Source organism: Sturnira hondurensis, unplaced genomic scaffold (genome assembly GCF_014824575.4).
Source record: "Sturnira hondurensis isolate 20B ecotype Veracruz unplaced genomic scaffold, ASM1482457v3 Scaffold0018725, whole genome shotgun sequence".
Taxonomy (NCBI): domain Eukaryota; kingdom Metazoa; phylum Chordata; class Mammalia; order Chiroptera; family Phyllostomidae; genus Sturnira; species Sturnira hondurensis.
This window is the reverse complement of record NW_028091356.1, coordinates 808651-827984: the sequence shown is the minus strand read 5'-3', so window position 1 is coordinate 827984 and position 19334 is coordinate 808651. Positions and strand designations below refer to the sequence as shown.

The 19334-nt window shown below is 44.6% G+C and overlaps 1 protein-coding gene and 1 non-coding gene across 2 annotated transcripts; both read right to left on the bottom strand.

Annotated features, from left to right (window-relative positions):
* Nucleotides 1–7023: 7023 nt before the first annotated feature.
* KLF17 (KLF transcription factor 17) lies at nucleotides 7024–8500 on the bottom strand. Its single transcript, XM_037069675.1, has 2 exons — nucleotides 7591–8500; nucleotides 7024–7268 (listed from the first exon to the last, which is right to left on the bottom strand). The coding sequence occupies exons 1-2, from the start codon at nucleotides 8498–8500 to the stop codon at nucleotides 7024–7026; spliced, it is 1155 nt and encodes a 384-aa protein (XP_036925570.1).
* A 4403-nt stretch (nucleotides 8501–12903) lies between these two features.
* On the bottom strand, nucleotides 12904–13009 carry LOC119003395 (U6 spliceosomal RNA). Its single transcript, XR_005069955.1, has one exon. It is a non-coding gene; the product is annotated as a U6 spliceosomal RNA (small nuclear RNA).
* Between the last annotated feature and the right edge of the window lie 6325 nt (nucleotides 13010–19334).

The following is a 19334-nucleotide window of genomic DNA, read 5'->3' as shown; positions in this document are numbered from 1 at the left end:
CACACCTTCTCTCTTCCTTCTTCTTCCTCTCTCTCTAAATTTGATTTTTAAAAATTAAAATAAAAAACTAGAGAACTCTTATAGGAAAACATAGGAGTAATTTTTTATGACCTTGAGTTGTTCTAAGATATGACACCAAAAGTACAAGCAATCAAATTAAAAATAGATAAACTGAACTTCATTGAAATGCAAAATTTTAGTGCTTCAAAAGACCCCCATCAAGAGTATGAAAATACCACCCTTGGAGTAGGAGAGAGTATTTATAAATCTGATAATATGTGTGTGTGTGTATATAAATCTTACAACTCACTGATAAAAAGATAAATAAACCAACTTAAAAATAAACAAGAGTTTAGACTAGGCACTTCTCCAAAGATTGAATATGAATTACCAATTAGCCATATTTGTAAGAAAAATACAAAAGAGATAGACAAATGGCCAATAAGTACATAAAAAGATGTTCAACAGCATTAGTTATCAGGGAAATGCAAGTAAAAATCACAGTGAGATACCACTTCACACCCAGCAGGGTGGGCATAATAAAGAAGATGGACAATAATAAGTGTTAGTGAAATGGAGAAATTGCAATCTTCATGCATTACTAGTGGGAATGTAAAATGGTGCAGTCACTTTACAAATAGTTTAACAGTTCCTCAAAATGTTAAACAAGTTATTCACACCTCAGAAATTCTGCACCAAAGAGGATTGAAAACATATGTCCACGCAAAAAGTTACACAGTATGTTCATAGCACCACAGTCCATTAAAAAAGAAAAGTAGACACCTAACTGGAGTGGCTCAGTGGATTGAGTGCCAGCCTATGAACCCAAAGTTCACCAGTTCGATTTCCAGTTGGGGCACATGCCTGGGTTGTGGGCCAGGTCCAGGATGGGGGTGTGTGAGAGGCAGCCGATCCGTGTATTTCTCACACATTGCTGTTTCTCTCCCTCTTTCTCCCTTCCTTCCCCTTTCTTTGAAAGTAAATAAATAAAATACTTGAAAAAAGTGGAAACAGCCCTGGCTGGTATAGCTCAGTGGATTGAGTGCAGACTGTGAACCAAGGGGTCACCGATTCAATTCCTGGTTGGGGCACATGCCTGGGTTGCAGCTGGGTCCCCAGTTGGGGGGCACATGAGAGTCAACCACACATTGATGTTTCTTTCCCACTCTTTTTTCTTCCCTTCCCCTCTCAAAAAAAAAAGAAAGAAAGAGAGAGAGAGAAAGAAAGAAAGAAAGAAAGAAAGAAAGAAAACCTTTTTAAAAAGAAAGTGGAAAAACCCAAGCATCTACTGACTAACAAACGGATAAACAAAGCATGTATAGCCATACAATGCAGTCTTCTTTAGCCATAAAAAGGCTCCCAGGAAACACTATTTCAGTCCTATGACGTGCTATATAGAAAGAACACAATGTCCCCTTTCAATAAATCTCTCCATTGGTTTTCAGATGTTCATCCATCTGCACATTCAGTTCGCAGTGGCTGACTTACCCTCGTCCCTTTGCCCCGCTGTGGAACTCACCTGACAAAACTCTAACCCCTGCTGACTCTGACTCAACTACACAAGCAGCGGACGCTGCAGGGTAGCTGGACACTGCCGTAAACACACTGTCACCAAGCTCCACCTTGCCTTGCAATCCTTGTTTCTCTAGTTAGTTTACAACCCACTGAGTTAACAGCCACCCTTTGAAAAATGCTTCAAAGAGAAACAACACACGTGCAGCGGGAGGTCTAATCAGGAATATTCAGGACAGCACTGTTCTTAACAACAAAAAATGTCAAGAGACCCAGTGGAACACATAAATTGTATGTTGATGTAATTGAATAATACAACAGTGAAGATGAACTGCATCAGCACATTTGACATTCGTAACCTCAAAAGCATAATTTTGAATAAAATATAAGTGAGAAGAATCTATTACAATGAGTCCATTTTGATGCACTTTAAAGATGGAGTAAGACACTGGATTTAACCTCTCACCTTAAATGACTAGAAAACCACACAAAATATATGCAGCAGTGGACTTCAGCAATGGACGCTGGCAGCACAGGGCTACGGTCCTGTGGAAGGAACACTGAAGTAGAGCATGTGCATCCGAGGGGACAGAGGCTGAAGTCTGAGAGGGCCAGGGTGGCTAGAATCTGTGAGGCAGAGTACTTGAGGGGGTAGAGTTTTGCAAAGTACTCTCAAGGTCTCGAGAGGTGTCCCTTTGAGTCTTCCACTGAGCACTGACAAAGCATGAGAACTATACCCATGCTAGAAAAAAGATTACTGGCAAGAAGTAGGTAGCCCTGGCTGGTGTAGCTCAGTGGATTGACTGTGGGCCTGCGAACCACACAATCGCGGTTCAATTCCCAGTCAGGGCACATGCCTGGGTTGCAGGTCAGTTCCCAGCAGGGGACTCACGAGAAGCAACCATACATTGATACTTCTCTCCTTCCCTTCCCCTCCAAAGATAAATAAATAAAATCTTAAAAAAAAAAGAAGTAGGCAGAACTATTTTCCTGGAGCTCACACAGGGCTGGAAAGTTTGTTTCCACTAGCCAAAATGTAAAGAAGTAATTTTGCGTTAGTAGTGAGGCTAAATTAGCTCTAGAAAAAAAAGAAAGTTTCAGGACTGTCCTAAGGGGAAAAAAAGAGAAAAGCTTAAAAGCAAGCTGCATACAAATAAAAATTTCCTAAGGAAAACAAAAGTAAGACTCAAAGGGATCCAACAAACTCTAAGAAGTAAAATGCATGCTGGGAATAAAAGCCAACACTATTTAAAGGAATATAACAAAACCCAACAACTAACAATGGAAATTCACAATTGCCTAGCATTCAGTAGAAAATTATCAACCATTTAAAAGAAGCAGGAAAATAAGGAAAATTACCAGGGTAAAAATCAATCAACACAGACCCCAAAATGACAAACTTGATGGAGCTAGCATCTGAGGACATTAAAACAGCTATTATAACTATGCTTCATATGTTCAAGAATATAGAGGAAAGCACAGTCATGATAAGGATAGAAATGAAAGATATTTTTAAAAAAGATCCAGATGGAATTGCTAGAGATGGAAAAATACAGTATCTGAAGTGAAAAACACACTTTTTTGGAACTGATTAAACACTGAGGCAGATCAGTGAGCTTGACAATATCTAAAATGAAGCAGAAAAAGAAAACAGAATGAAGAAATGGACAGAGCATCAGTAACATGTGGCAAAATAGCAAGCAGTCTATTTATTATATGAGTAGATTGTGTGTCAGGAGAAAGGGAGGGACAGAAAGTGACAAAACAAAGGTCAAAGTTTTTACAAATTTTATTAAGACTATAAGCCTTTAGATTGAGGAAGCTCAGTGAACCCCAAACAGAACCAAGTTCAAAGCCACATTAAATCAATCACTGTATTGACAGTAGATACACATAGGGTAAAAATTACAACAAAAGCAAAGGCAAGATTAACCAAAATTCAAGACCGTGGTTTTCTCTATGGCAAAGGATGGGGCAACGTGATTAGAGAGGGGAGCTCAGTCTTCAACTGTTATCAGTATATATTTTTCCTCAAGTGATATAAAGGGCAGATACATTTTTATTATTTATTGTTTTATTTATTTATTTTCAGAGAGATGGGAATGGAGGGAGAGAGAAACATCAGTGTGTGGTTGCCTCTCATGTGTCCCTCACTGGAGACCTGGCCTACAACCCGGGCATGTGCCCTGACTGGGAATCAAACCAGTGACCCATTGGTTTGCAGGCCGGCGCTCAATCCACTGAACCACACAAGCCAGGGCCGTTTTTATTACTGTTGCTCTTTACACTGCGTACAAACAAAATACTTTTGTGTACATAACATAGAGATAGTAAAAAATAGAAAATAAACTAATGAAGCTTGTCCATTATTCTGCACTACCTATAACACACGCCAAAAACCCCGGAGCCGTCTTTGATCACTACCTCAACCAAATCTGATTAATTACTGCTCCTAAATCTTTCTAATCTTCCACTTCCACACCCTGATCCAAGCCTCCTTCAACTCTCACCTGGAGCACTGAAACCCCTTCCTCTCCCTGAAAGCAGTCAGAGACCATTTTTTAAATGTGACTAATTGTACCTTTTTCGTTTGAATCCAATCTTGCCCACTGGTTATCTGAAGCAACAGAGTAAACTGCCCAAGACCACAAAGCCAGGAAAGGGCAAAGACAAGATTCAAAATCTACTAGCCTTACTGAGAGCCACAGTGCCTTTCCCACCCACCATCCTGCCTTGTATAGCTGGGAAAGGTTTAGCCCGAACCTGGCACAGGATAATTATTGGTTAAAAAATAGATTGATTTCTTCTTGTCCAATCACTCCCTCCCCATCGAGGTGACCTAGTGCCCAGGTGGGAATGAAAGATCTTTGGCACTCAAAACCTGGGCCCTTGGGTGAGTAATTGGGCCACATGAGTACCTTCTGTCTCTACTTAAAAAAAAAAATCATATTCCCTGTCCTCATTTGGAATTTGGGTGGAGGACTGCCCCAGGTACACTGGGGCCACTAGGGGCCAAGGTGGCCATGCAGAATGGAGGTGTGGTAGGGGTGAGGGGCAGGCGTAGCCAAGGCTGTGGGACTTCCCCAGCTGCCCAGAATAAGTTCGAGCCCACAGAGGTTCAGCCCTTTACCTCAGCGGCACTTTCAGAATTTTTGTCCTCGATCTTCCTGCCCTGCAGCAGGCACCATCACGTTCCGAGTTCTTAGCATCCAGCACCAAGCACAACCAAGGGCGAATATGCGGGAAATGGGAGGCCTGGCTCAGGCACCTCCTCCAGAAGTCTTTCTTCCCTGACATGCTCTTCCATTGTTTCTACGCAACCCAGCACGAGTGCCCACAGCTGAGACGCTCTCTTGAATCCTGGGATAGGATACTTGCCAAACCAGTGGAAGCTTGTGGGCCGATGCTCCCAGAATTCTTTCCTCTTCCTTCACCTGCTGTTTATTTCAGTACTTCAGGGGTCACTAAATGTTACACTTGCTTGCCGAGCTCAAGGGTCACTTCCTCCAAAAAGCTTCTCTGAGCTGCATGCCCCTCTAGGTGCACCTTGGTGGACCTCTCAGCCCCTAGACCGAATGGTCTCACATATGGCACCACAGGGACCAGCCCTAATTTGCCGCACTGTGGCCATCACCTGGCAGTGCTCACTTGGCATCAGGCAGGCTGAGGCAACACCTGTGGAAGGCACCCTATCTCAGCTTGAGATCTAGCTCCAAAGGAGATGGGTCCCGGTTGGGACCCCAGCTTGGCCTCTTGAGCGCTTGTGCAAGTTCCTTTGTGTTCATTTGCTGGTCTGGCTAAGAAGTCCAGAAGTGAAGTTTTGAACTACCTGGCTGAATTGCCAAGATAGCCATTGCACCCTCAACCCTAGGGCAGGAGCCAGGCAGGACCCTTTAATACATCGTATGTGGTCGTCCAGGGACCTGAGATCTGTAAGGAGGAGGGGAAGTTACAGTAGGGTGTAGGGGACCATTTTGTTTAAGTCTGGCACATGTGACTCAGCTCTGTATGGAAAACCTACAGAAGCCAAGTGGTGGGCAGGAGCCAGACCTTCAAACCGAGTTTTCCCGAGGGAATCAGGCCTAGAAAATGCATACAGATTGTAATGGCTTGCTCTTGCTAAAAATCTATCACCCTGGTCTAAAACAACAAATGTGTATCGTCTATCTTCAAGGTAATATCCAAAGCCTGTATAAACCTTCCCAAAGACAGAGCTAATCAGCTCATCACCATTCCCCTCTGCAGGTTATTATCATTTCCTTGATTGTACCTAAAATGTAGACAATACTATTCTATGTAATAGATAATAAATCTTTCTCTGATGTAAGACCCCAGGAAAACACTAAAAGCTTGTCTCGGCAAGGGTCGGGGCCCTCTTCCCTTGAGAGAGTGCCCATGTTGTTCCCTTTTTCTCCACAGGATTGTTGTCCCGTGTGCATTCATTCTTGTTGTCAGCCACAAGAGGCGGACTCTGCTGGCCAGGGTCCACCACAGTGGGGTTCGTCCTCCTCTGCCCCAGTCTAATCTCCACCCCCAAGTCACCTAGAAAACAGAGCCCCAAACAAGAACTATGTATCAATGTTTTATTTGGGTGGTGTAAAAATAAGGCACTGCGAGTGAGAAAGGAAAGCAAGGCAGGGGAGAATGGGAGGCAATACAAGGTGACAGCAGGAGGGTGACAAGGTGACCTGCCTCACAAGCCTTGAAGCAGCACAGCAGCTGTCCACTGGCTACCTGGGAGATCTCCCACTGGCTGGACTGCTTGCAGAAACGTGCCTTGCAGCAATGAGGGGAGGGAGGGAATTGATCCCTTTGGGCCTCCCCCATCTCTCATTAGTCAAGCATTTCCCCAGGAGCACTAACTCCCCCACATGTCTGAGATGCCAGATCTTACGCCCTGCAGTGGAGCATTCCATCCCGTCTGGGAGTGTGGGGGAGGAGACAGAAACGCTGGGCAGGCAGCTGCGACTGTGGGACAGAACCTGATTCAGTACATAAGACGTGCCCCAAACAGCCCCATATGGGTTTCCAATACTGTTTTTCTCATTTACCAGAAGAGGAAACAAGGCAAAGTGATCAAAGACCTTTCCCAAGGTCACGTGGCTAGATAGTGGTAAATTCAGGATTTGAAGATAGCCTGGCTCCGGAAACTGGGAGACCAAGATAAGGAACTTGGATTTTATGTAGCAGGCAAAGGAGAGTCACTGAAGAGTTTCAAGCTGGAAAGTGACGTAAAATAAAGAGAGTTTTTAAATAAAGCTCCCAATCTCTACTTTGCTCCATCTTTCCACTTAGCTACACTCCACCAGAGAAGGTGGCCGCATAGAGGCAGGGGCGTTTAAGACAGTTTTTGAAGAGCCCTGACAAGGTTCAGAGCTCATATGGGCTTCATTTGACACTGCCTCGTCATCTTTCCTGGTCTGCATCTAAGCCTATACCTACCAAAGAGACTAGCTGGTCAGGGGCAGGATCTGGGTGGAGAAGCCCAAGTGAGGGGAAGAGGAGATGGACTTAAAGACCAGAAGCAGGAGGACCAGCCATCTGTCCATCGTTGGCCTGTGGATGGGGGGATCCTGGTACCCGCAGATGAATCCTTTGGTGCTGCCTGAGGTGGTCAGATCTCATGAACTGTCGGCCACACTGATCACACCTATGTGGTCTGTATCTGGTGTGTATCCGCATATGTCGTCCAAGCTCATCGGAACGGAAGAAAGACCATGCACAACCTTCCCACATACATTTATAGGGCCTCTCACCTGGGGAGGGAAAGTGACAAGGGAAAGGAGTTAAGTAGAGGAATTTAGGCGGAAGACAGGGATCTGACTATGAGGTAGAGCAGCCGAGGTTGGGGGACCACAAGGGAAAACATAGGAAAGCAGGAGGCAACCCAATAAGCAGTCCCATCAGCTTGGTACAGCCATACGGGACTGTGGCAAGGCAAGTTGGTGAGCACAGCATAGCTTGATCCCCAAACCAAAGGATTTCAGGCGAAGGCACCATTACAAACCAGTGGTCCCACACAAAACTAAAGCCCAGAGACTCCCCGACCCCACCCCACCTGCCTGGACCCTCACTCACCGGTGTGCTTGCGTTGGTGACTCACGAGGTGGGAGCGCTTAGTGTAAGCTTTTCCACAGTCCTCATACTGGCAGGAGTAAGGCCTTGCAACTGCGGGTCTCCTCCTGGGAGCCCTGTCCTGGGCCCCGCAATTCTGCTCTGCTCTTTGTGGAGCGGGTAACGGCTGCTCAGGTAGGAAGGGGTCTTCCTGAGAAGCTGGCTGGCTAACAAAAGAGTCCTGGGATTCGAAAGCCAGCAGGGCTGGGGACCCAGCTGGGGGCATTTGACAATCGTGAGGCTCCCTAGGGGGCAACATCTGAGCCAAAGAGGGGAGCACTGCCTGGTCCTCAGCAGGAGGCATGGTTGGGGCCAATAACATCTCAGGTGTCGAAGAGTCTCTGTTAGAAGGTGTCATTGGGGGGCACGAATAGGGCACTGTTGGAACACCGTCGCGGGACATCAGTGGGATTCCACTGGAACCTGTGTCTGGCGGCCCACTGGAGGGCACCCCTAGATTCCCACTGAAGGTCATGGCCATCCCTGGAATACTGGACTCTCCGAAGGACATAACCTGGGGCCCCTTAAAAATCGTCATTCCTGGTTGAGAGGGAGACAGTCCCTGACAAGAAGTCATCCGGGAAGGAGAGAGAGTCACTCGAGGGCCATAGTTCGCATCCTGCTGGGGCAGCCAGACACTGAAGGGCGGGCCCGCTTCATTCGCATGCTGCTTGGAGGCCTCGGCAGAAGCCAAGGGGACCCTCTCCAGCTGTGGACACTGAAGAATGTGTTGAAGGCCTGATGGGCCGCGGTTCCAAGAGGTGTGCCCTCCACTGCTTCTGGGAGATGGAGACACGTCCAAGGTGCTCACTGACTCCTCAGTCTCCTTGGGGGAGGAAGGAGAGAGGGGGAGAGGGGGAGAGATGAAATTCATCCTAGCTCCAATTCCAGCTCCACGCGTCCCTCCTCCCCATCTCCAGACCCCACAGGAACCCAGGCCTCCGTCATCTCTGGCCTGAATTATCTTTTACCTGCAGGCCATTTTCCAGCTTGGGCTCTTCTAAGACACAGACCTTGCTGATAGGTCAGTGGGAGCCTAGGTGTCACTCATGCCACTTTTCCTCTCTGGCATTTTTTAAAATTGACTAATTAATTTCAGAGAAAGATAAACATCAATTTGTTGTTCCACTTAGTTATGCATTCGCTGGTTGATTCCTGTACGTGCCCCGACTGGAGATCCAACCAGCAACCTTGGCGAATCGGGATGACCGTCTAGGCAACTGAGCTACCTGGTCAGGGCAATGACATGTTTTTGTTTATTATTCCATAAAAAGGCAACAAAAAGGGCAAATAAAAATGGAGGCTTCAAAAAGAAAAGAAAAAAAGGGAATGGAGGCTTCAGATGGGTCCTGGTTTTAGCAAAACCACCTGCAAACCACCTGCAAACATTTACCTACAGAAGAGGGTCTGGCCAGAATGGGAACTGCTGTGGCAGGTCTGAGATCAAGCATGGGAGGAGGTAAGAAAAGGAAGCAGACTTTTAAAAGCACTTTTAAACAGGGTGAGGGAAAAAATAAACCTCAAAAGAATCTTCAAAAAAAAAAAAAACACAAGAAAGGTGGGGGATTGTCCTGGAAGTTAGGGCAGTAGCCCTTGAAGACAGACTGGTATAAAAGGAAAGAAAAAAGGGATCGGTGGCAGGACCTCTTGAAACAGAATAGGATCCAAACATCCTATTTTTCACATTGTCCATCGTGTAGCAACAGAGAGAGCTCTTGAGCTGGGGAACTGGGAAAGCTGCCCCATCACCACCCACCCACCCACTCCTCCTCCACTGGGGCAGCGCAGAAAAGACCAAGCAAATATGAAAACCAAAGCATAAGTTGAAAAATACAGTATCCAATAAATAAAATAAAGATACAAAGACATCAAATCGGAAATTAAAGATTGTAATTTCTCAAAAGAAAAATAAAATTCAGTAGAAAAATGCTGCTACAGATTGAAGAAAATTAGTGGCATTCAAATACAACTATTGTTAAAACGAGGGGGAAAAATCAGAACTTAAGAAAATACTTGCAACTTTGACACCAATTACAGATCACAAGCAGGGCGGGGAGAGTGATAATGGAGGAAAGGAGGGGCAGGGACTGTTCTGACTAGGTGTGCACGACCCATAGACAACAGTGCGGGATTCACTCTGGGGGGCTGGGGAGAGGAGGGAAAAGGAGAAAAATTGGGACAATTATAATAGAACAACATAAAAATTTTTTAAAGAAGCACAGAGCAGAAATAGATAATTCAGTAAGCTGCACACTTTAAATATTTATACTACTAGACATTTAAAGGAAGACACCAATGTTTTTTCAAATTCTTCCCCAAAATTGAAGAAGGGAATAGTCCCTAACTCATTCTATGAATGTATCACTGCCCTGACAAAAAAAAAATCACAAGTAAAAAAAAACAATAGACTGAGTCTTTTATGAATATAGATGCAAAAATCCTCAACAAAAAAACTAGCAAACAAAATCCATCAGCACATTAGTGGATTATACAGCATGACCAAGTGGTACTCATCCCAGAAATGCAAGGGTGATTCAACATATGAAAATCACTCAAGGTAATGTACTGTATACATAAAACAAGGAGGAAAAAACACATGATCTCAGCTGATGCAGAAAAAGCATTTGAAAAAATTCAATATCCTTTCATGATTAAAAAACACTCAAAGGCTCGAAAGAGAAACGTCCGACCTAACAAAAGGCACTCACAAAACCCCACTGCTAACCTCGTGCTCAAGGAATAGGCTGAAGGCCTTCCCGCTGAGATCAGGAACAAGACAGGCTGCCCCATTTCACTCCTAGTCAACATCGTAGTAGCAATCCTAGCCAGAGCGATTAAGCAAGAAGAGAAATAAAAGGCATCCAAATTGAAAAAAGAACTAAAACTCCCTGTTCTCAGATAACAAATCTTATGTGCAGAAAATCTGAAAGACTTCACGCACACTGACAAAACCTGTTAGCACTAATAAACGAGTGCAGCTGAGCAGCAGAGTGCAAAGGCACCACACACACAAACAATCGGTTGTTGCTCTACCCTGACAATGAACAACCTGAAAGGAAAATTAGGAAAACAATTCAATTTGTGATGGCATCAAAAAGAATCAAATGCTTAGAAATAACTAAGGAGGTTAACTTAATCCCTGAAAACTACAAAACATTACTGAAGGAAATCAAATACTTAAATAAATGAAAAGACACATTCATAGACTGGAGGACTTAAGTTATGATGTGAATGTTACCCAAAGCAATATATAGATTTAATACAATTCCTATCAAAATCCTTTTGGCAAAAATAGAAATATTCACCCTAAAATTCATTAGAAATCACAAGGGACCCCAAATAGACACACACACACACACACACACACACACAAAATCTTGAAAAACTTACTACAAAGCTATAACAATCAAAACAGTATGGTATTAGCATTAAGAACAGACAGGTAGTCCTGACTGGTGTGGTACAGTAGGTTGGAGTGTTGTCCCAATAAACCAAAGGTTGTGGGTTCAATTCCTAGTCAGGACACATACCTAGGTTGTGGGTTTGATCCCCAGTTGGGGCATTTGCAAGAAGCAAACTGATCCATGTTTCTCTCTCAGACTGATGTTTTTCTCCTCACTCTCCCTTCTCCCCTCTCTAAGATTAATAAGCATGCCCTTGGGTGAGGATTTAAAAAACAAAACAAAACACAGACCTATAGACCAACAGAAATACAGCCCAGAAATAAACCCTCACATATATGGTCAAATGACTTTTAACAAGCTTGCCAAGACCTCTCAATGGGGGGAAAAGACAGTCTTTTCTATAAAACCGGATATCCACACAAAAGAATCAAGTTGGAACCTTACTTAACACCACATAAAAATTAACTCAAAATGGATCAAGAGCTAAACATAAGACCTAAAGTTGTGAAACTCTTAGAAGAAAACAGGGGAAGTTTCATGACATTTGATTCGGCAGTGATTTCTTGAATATGAAATAAAAGGTGCAGGTGACAAAAGTTAAAATAGGTAAAATTGGACTTTATCAAAATTAAAACGTTTGTGCATTGAAGGACACTATCAACGATATAAGCAAAATGGAAGATAATATCGGCAAATCGCATATCTGGTAAGGACTAATATTCAGAATATATATTTTTAAAACTTCTAAAACAGAAAAACAAACAACCCAATGCAAAAATGGACACAGGACTTGACATTTCTCCAAAAACATACAAATGACCAATAAACACATGAAAAAATGTTCAACATCACTAACCATTAGGGAAACGCAGATCAAAACCACAACGAGATACTACTTCACACCCATTAAAATGACTGTTATTTTTTTTTTTAAAAAGCATCAGCCCTGACTGGTGTGGTTCAGTGGGCTGGGTGTCCTCTCACAAACCAAAAGGTGGCCTGTTCAGTTCCCCATCAGGGCACATGCCTGGGTTGTAAGCTAGGTCCCCAGCTGGGGACGTGCAAGAAGCTACCAATCAATGTTTCTCTTGCACATTGATGTTTCTCTCCCTCCCCTTCTCCTCTGTCTAAAAATAAATACAATTTTTTTTTTAAGTGTTAGCAAGATGTGATGAAACTGGAATCCTTGTGCACTGCTGTTGGGAATGTAAAATGTTGCAGCCACTATGGAAAACCGTATGGCAGTTCTCAACATGTTACAAACAGAATTACCATGTGATCCAGCAATTCCTCTTCTGGGTATACACCTATAATTGAAAGCAGGGACCTGCGACAAAGATTTGTACCCTCCTGTTCACAGCAGCATTTTCCACAATAGTCAAAATGTGGAAGCTACCAAAGTGTGCATCGAATGATGAATGGATAAAAACAGTGGTCTGTCCACACGACCAAATATTGTTCTGCCTTAAAATGGAGAAAAATTCTAACATACACCTCAGCCTGAGTGAATCATCGTGCTAGATGCTAACATGTCTTCTCAGCACGTGAAGACACAGTGCTAAGTAGAATACATCGGTCGCAAAAGCGCAAGTAATGTATGATGACATTCGTATGAGGTACTTAAGGAAGTCGAATCCAAAGAGACAAAGTAGAATGCTGGTTGCCAGGGGACTGGGGTCGGAGGGGGGTGGCAGGTCACTGCTGAGTGGTTAGGGAGTTTCAGTTTGGGAAGGTGAGAAAAGTTCTAGAGATGGACGGTGACGATGGCTACCCAATGATGCACACTAGATAATGCTGCAGAACTGTACACACTTAAACGTGCTTATGATGACACTTTTATATTACGAAGGTTCTACAATTTTTTTTCCTCTTTAAAAGTACAGAACGCTTCACGAGTTCGCACGTCATCCTTGCGTGGGGCCACGCCAATCTCCTCCATATCATTCCAATTTTGATGTATGTGCCACCAAAACAAGCACTAGATTTTACAATTTTTAAATATTTTTAAAAAGGACACAGAAGGGGTCCCCACCGGCCAAGTTTGTAAAAATTTGAGTCAAAAAGAATAAGGAATGTCGACTTTAACAGATTGAATCTATGAAAATTCATGAGCCATAAGAGCGGACAAGGAGTCCGCTCTTACCCCAGCTTCAGACGTCACGACTTGAAGTAAAAGAGTCAACTAGTCTGTCTTTTTGGTCAGAAACTGTTATTTCAAAACCAACTTATTTCAGTTGTTTAAGAAAAATACTACTTTACAGAAGAATACAACTTAATAAATGTAGAAGAAATGGTGAAATTGGAAAATCATGATTTTACAGCCCTTAATGAAACTTTTGACTGAGGAAAAGTTAGCATTTGGTTGAAACCAGTATGTGACTACCTGGATGCATCCAAGCTTAAAATTTTTTCCCCTCTCCCGCAGGGCAGCCCGCAGGTTATATTTCTGACTGCGAGGCTCAAGACAAGCTTGAAGAGAGCTACGGATCAGCCTTTTTGCCACCTTCCTTCAAGGGCCGAGCCGAGCGTCACTGAGTGCGGAGAGCCAGATGAGCCTCGTCGTGTAATTCAAAACGAAGTTTACCGTACCTATGACATGTTCTTCCCCAAAATCAAGAATCCAATGAAACTTTAAGATCTAACTCCGCTTTAGAGGTAATACAAAAGATAGAAGATCAAGCTAAACGATGCCACGAGTAACCAATCCGATAAATCTAGTCGAAGGAACAGTCTACAGGACCAAAATTCAGGATCATGAAAAAAAGGAAAGTTAGTCAGGAAAAAATTTCCCAAAGACCCAAAGGACATAATGCAGTGTGGTCTTAAATTGGATCCTGGTTTGGACATATCAGCTAAAGGACATTTTTATGGGAATTTGCATAAGAATTACACTAAAATGAGATTAAAAGATTATTTATAGCCCTGACTGGCGTGACTCAGGGGGTTGGGTGCTGGCCCATGAACCCAAACGTTGCCAGTTAGATTCTGGTCAGGGTGCAGGCCTAAGGGTCCCCAGTTGGGGTCGTGCAAGAAGCAACTTATAAATGTTCTCTCACACATCGATGTTTCCCTACCCTTCCCCTCTTATTTGAAAGTAGATTAAATTTTTTTTAAAGATCATCTGTCATTAATCTTGATAGGATCACTAAAGTTTTGGCTATGGAGAGGGGAAAAAATTTTAAGCCCCTCTCCATATGCTGGGGAGATCCTGTTTCATCCACCACTACACGCAACTAGCCTGAGCAGACACATAACAAGCCCCAGATAAATATTTATTGGATGGGTATTTCTAGTGTGCCATCCCCTTTTCTCTTTCTGATCCTTCACAGGCAAACTTTCATGGGAAATGTCTAAACTTTATCACCAGCTCAGTATTATTCCCCCAATCCACTCCCATCCCCACTGCTCCACCGAACCAGCTTGCCCCAAGGCCACCACTGGCCTCCATATCACTAAGTCCAAAGCCTAGTCAGACTCCTGTGTGTGTGGCCTCTCCGGAGCTTCCCAGATGGCCGGCCACTCTTTCTGAAATGTTTCCTCCCCTTGCCTTAGGAACACAATGCGGGGACACCTACACACACTTGCCTCATTTTCTCCTTCCTTCTCTCGGGCCCTCCTCTTTCCCAGTCTCCTGCTACAGGTCTCCATGCGCTATTCTCCGGCAACCTTTCTCATGCTAATGATCCATTTCTGTTTATAGTCCAATTATTCTTAAAACAATAGCTCCAGGGCAGATCTATCCCAAATCTTCCAGCTGCCTAAGGCTCTGTCCATTTGGATAACCCACAGGCATTTTGGACTAGGTCCAAAACTCCTGATCATCCTTACCCACCCCCAAGTCACCCCCAGAGAGGGAAAACGACAACTTAATCCTGTTTCATCCTTTGCCCTCTCAGAAAATGTCCCCACTCTTCTCACCTAGTTGTGTGAACCAGAAGTCTGTTAACTGTCCCAGATGCCTCCTTCACCACCTGGACCCAGGAAATTACCAGATCTTTCGGTGTCCACCTCCAAAAACATCTCCAGGACCTCATTCTCCTCTGCCATCTCTCCAGTTAGGCCGCCATCTTAACTCCCACTTGGATTACCACAATAGCTTTCTACCTATTGCCTTGAATTCTGCCCACAATCACCACGGCACTCTTTAAAATAATGAAAATCTAGGTTGAAAAAAATGCAAAGCTAATTGTGACAGATCAGGGTTAAACTCATCGAGGGCTTCCTACTGCTCTTGCAGGAACTCACATCCCTGCCCCCCCCCTTGGGCCCGTCCCCCCCACTCTCTTGCCCAGGTCTCACTTCCTCCAAGGTCCGGGAGCCCTGTTTCTGGTCTCGGGACCCCCAGACCCCCCACCTAACCAGTTCTCCAGTCCCAGACCAAATCCACACCTGTCTTCTCGGCCTCTTAACCCAGCTCGAACGCCTCCGCCACTTGCTCCCGTGGTCCCTGTACTGCTCCCTCACAATGTGTACACTCTCGATCATTCCGTGGTTTCTTAGTAAAATGGTATGTCCTATGGAAAACCCACCATGTATTCCCAGGGTTTCGTAATGGCCTGACACTTCGTAGGGCTCCAAAAAATACTTAATTTTTCTTACGTGTACGTGTCCCACTGCCTTCCTAACTTTGCCTTCTTTCCTCGGTACTCAAGTCCCTGTTCTTGAAGCTACCTGGAACTAACACGGGCGCTAAGGCTCGGTGAATATTAATGGAATAAAAGACATGTGACTTTTGGGGGGATGTAGGGGGTAATGTCCAGTTGCAGAAACATTGCATTACCCACACATGATTTGAGCCCTGGATCTCCCAACCCCGCCAATCCCGTCCCTCCATCTTCTAAAGCCCAAAAGTCCGCTTTCCTCCAGCCTCAGTTCCTCCAGCCCCCGCGCCCTGCCCTGGGGCTGACGCCTGACCCACCTCTGGTAACTGGTGCTGAGTTGCCTGCCACTGGCTCAGAACTTCGTCCATTTGCTCCATCTCGGCCTGGAATCCGCTGCACTAGGAACTGGGTGCGAGCCCAAAACACATAGGAGCAGAGCTGAGCCCGGCCGCCGCGGCCTCGCAGGTCGAGTGTCGCGCACCTCCACGCCACAATCACAGCGTTCCACCTCTACTTCCCGCCGCGCTGAGGGGCGGGGCCAAGGCCCGCACCCACCCAGTCACTGCACAGCCGCAGCCCCACCCCCACCCTGCCCGGCTCCGTCTGCCCAGATTTCTGCAGGGCCGAGACCTCAGACATTCACAACTTCTTGTCTTACGGCTGCCCTTTTCACCCTTCAGTCTGGGCATGTCCGTTTGGCCCAAATGGGGGCGGGACACTGAGGTTTCAGACTCCGGCCTGGCCTTGTCGACCTCAGAATAGAGAAACCCAGAAAGTGGCCGGACAGAGTGGTAAGGCGGGCTGTAGGGCCTCTGCAGACAGCTTAGCCTCCGCCACCACCCAACCAGGTCAGTGCTCCGGGCAAATTCCCCGGAAGCCTGGATCTTCTCCGCCGGCTGACCGCTCCCCAAACAAATCCAAAGCTGGGAACTCCATGGCGTGATGTCTTTCTTCTGTGGTACGTCCGGAGTACCTGTTAGGTGTCAGGCCTTGTTGTTCGGAACTGAGGGCACAGTGGCAAATAAGACAGAACGAAGTCTTGCGCTCAAGGAATTTTCATCCCCAATGGACAGACAAGAAATAACTATAATGAAGTCAGTAATATAATTTTAGATGATAGCAAGTGTGATAATAGAGAAATGTGGCCTAAAGGGAGCCATGCCTAGGAAGACTGAAGGAATCTGAAGCAAGAGTTTGGTATGCTAGGAAAATAGGACAGCCAGGTGACCCCGGTGATGTCAGTCAGGGGCAGAGAGGAAGGACATGAGGACAGAGATGGTTAAGGTCTTGAAAATCATGGACAGTAGTTTGGATTTTATTTTAAGTATGACAGAAGATTTTTCAACAGGAAGTTGATGTGATCTCAGTTTTTAAAATCAGTCTTTGGGCTCCTTTGAGGTTTGTGGATTACAGGGGACAAGGTAGAAGCAGAGACAACAGTTAGAAAGCTAAAGGAGTTCACCAAGAAAAAATAATATGTCATTGTTTGGTGGGGTTGATGATGGCGATTAGAGAATATTTTAAAAATTAAATGGGCCAGACTTGGTCATGGAGTGGAGTGGTAAAAGGCTGGGAGGAAAAGAAGAATCAAAGAGGATTCCTAGATTTTTTAGCTCAAGCCACTGAGTGCTGACTGCACCATTTGGTGGCATGGAAAAACGGAAAGAGAAGTAGATTTGCAAGCAGCAGAAACAAGAATTCCACTTTAGACGTATCGATTTTGAAGTGGCTATTAAATATGGTCATGGAGAGGCCAGGATTGTAAATGCAAATTTTGTTGTTATCAGGAAAATGTGGTGGTAATAAACCATTCCAGTGAGAGAGCTGGAGAAAGCCTGGAGACCCCCTACATTTGAGACCCAGCAAAGCAGCGAGGTCATCCAAAGAGACTCTGGAAATCACAGCCAGAGGAAAGTGATTTCCCAGGCAGGGGAAAGTCAGGGCACTACATTTTAAGAAGTCAAGAGAAGCTCCTATGAGAAGAGGGTCTGTCCGGCCCTGGCCACGTAGCTCAGTTGGTTGGAGCCTCATCCCTATGGATGAACCTACAAACCAAGGTTGTGGGTTCATCCCCAGTCAGGCCACAGGCAGTCACTGACAGGTGAGTGCAGGAACAAGGGGAACAGATGTCTCTTTCTCTCCCCACCCCATTCCCCCCTCTCTAAAATCAGTGAATAAAAGAATAATAAATAAATAAATAACAGAGGAATTGTTCACCTGCAGCAAATGTTCCTACGAAACAGGTACGTGCCTACTAAATTTAGGCGAGATGGAGGTCATTGATGACTTTCTCAGAAGCAGTTACTGAGGAGATAGAAGCCGACTGGAGTGGGGGAAAGTGAAAGTGCCAAGATGGAGACACCGAGACAGTGTTGGTAAACAGGTCTTTCAAAGAAGTTTGGCTAAGAGTGAGGCAGAGAAATGAAGTGGTAGTTGGAAGAGAGATTAAAGGAGGCTGGTGGGGATCCGCCAATAAAAAGAAACAAGTACTAAAGCAGAGAGAGGGCTTAGTTATCGGAGTGCCATAGAATAAGTCAAGAAAGAACAGGGCCCAGGATACAGATAGATAGACAGGTGGGCCTTTGGTGAGCCTGGGGACTTTCACTCTGTCATAGCAGGTGGGATTACAGTCGTCTTAAATTATCCCGGTGTCTCCAGCCACTAGCAGGGGTGGAACCGAGAGCAGTCTCCTGAGAAACGGCAGCCCTGCTTCCATGGTCAGCACCTGCTCAGGCACCACCTCCCGGGCCCAAGTCCGATTCCTACTTGTCCCCTCTTACAGTTACCGTGTGCCCAGTGTGTCTCCCCGTGTGACCCCCACAAAGTATTTGTGGAAGGAACTATGTATGACACAATGGAGTGGATCATGGTTAATGCCTTGTTCTTCTGTAGGATAAAACTATGTTCATAATTCAGATGATCATGAAATGAAATGAATAATTTTAATGGCCAGAAAAAATGTAAAAGTGAAAATTTTCTTTTACAAGTCTTTTTATGTATATTCATGCCAGTAAAAATAAAAGCATACAATTAATATATGGTAAAAAAAAAAAGTACGTATTTATTCTACTTTTGATGGAAGGAGCTGGGTACAAGATGAGGTGTACCACTTTTTAATCAGTCTGGCATAGCTCTTGGTTATTCTTCCCTCTGCTTCCTGCTCTCTGCCTGCCTGCCTCACACTAGCTTCGTAAATCATTGCGCTCCTGCGACGAAAAATTTTATCGGCTCCAAAACTGTTTTAACTTTGATCCTTTCATTATAGACTGACATAATGCTTTATGTAAATGATCCTCCAGTAACTCAAATGAATTTCAGTTTACCAAGCTGCTAAACTGCACCACTGATGTAGTATTTATTTTCCTGACTCATCTTTCACTTTAAAACATTTCATGATTTTTGAAGAATAATTTTCCATGTTGAAAATATGATTTAAATTTAGTAAAATATTTTATGTATGAACTAAAATCTGTACTCACCAAACGAAAATATTTCACCTCTCATTTTGCACTCTGTTTCATTGTTTTAAATTTGAACACAAAACTTCAAGTGGTTACATTGAATGACAATTAAAATACATCAAATTCTCTTTCTCTGCCTTTATAATCACAAACTCTAAATCATAACTATTTATTTGGAAGCTCCTGTGTATACACAGCAGGACCTGGTACCACAGAGGTCGGAGACGTGGCCCCTGCCTGCA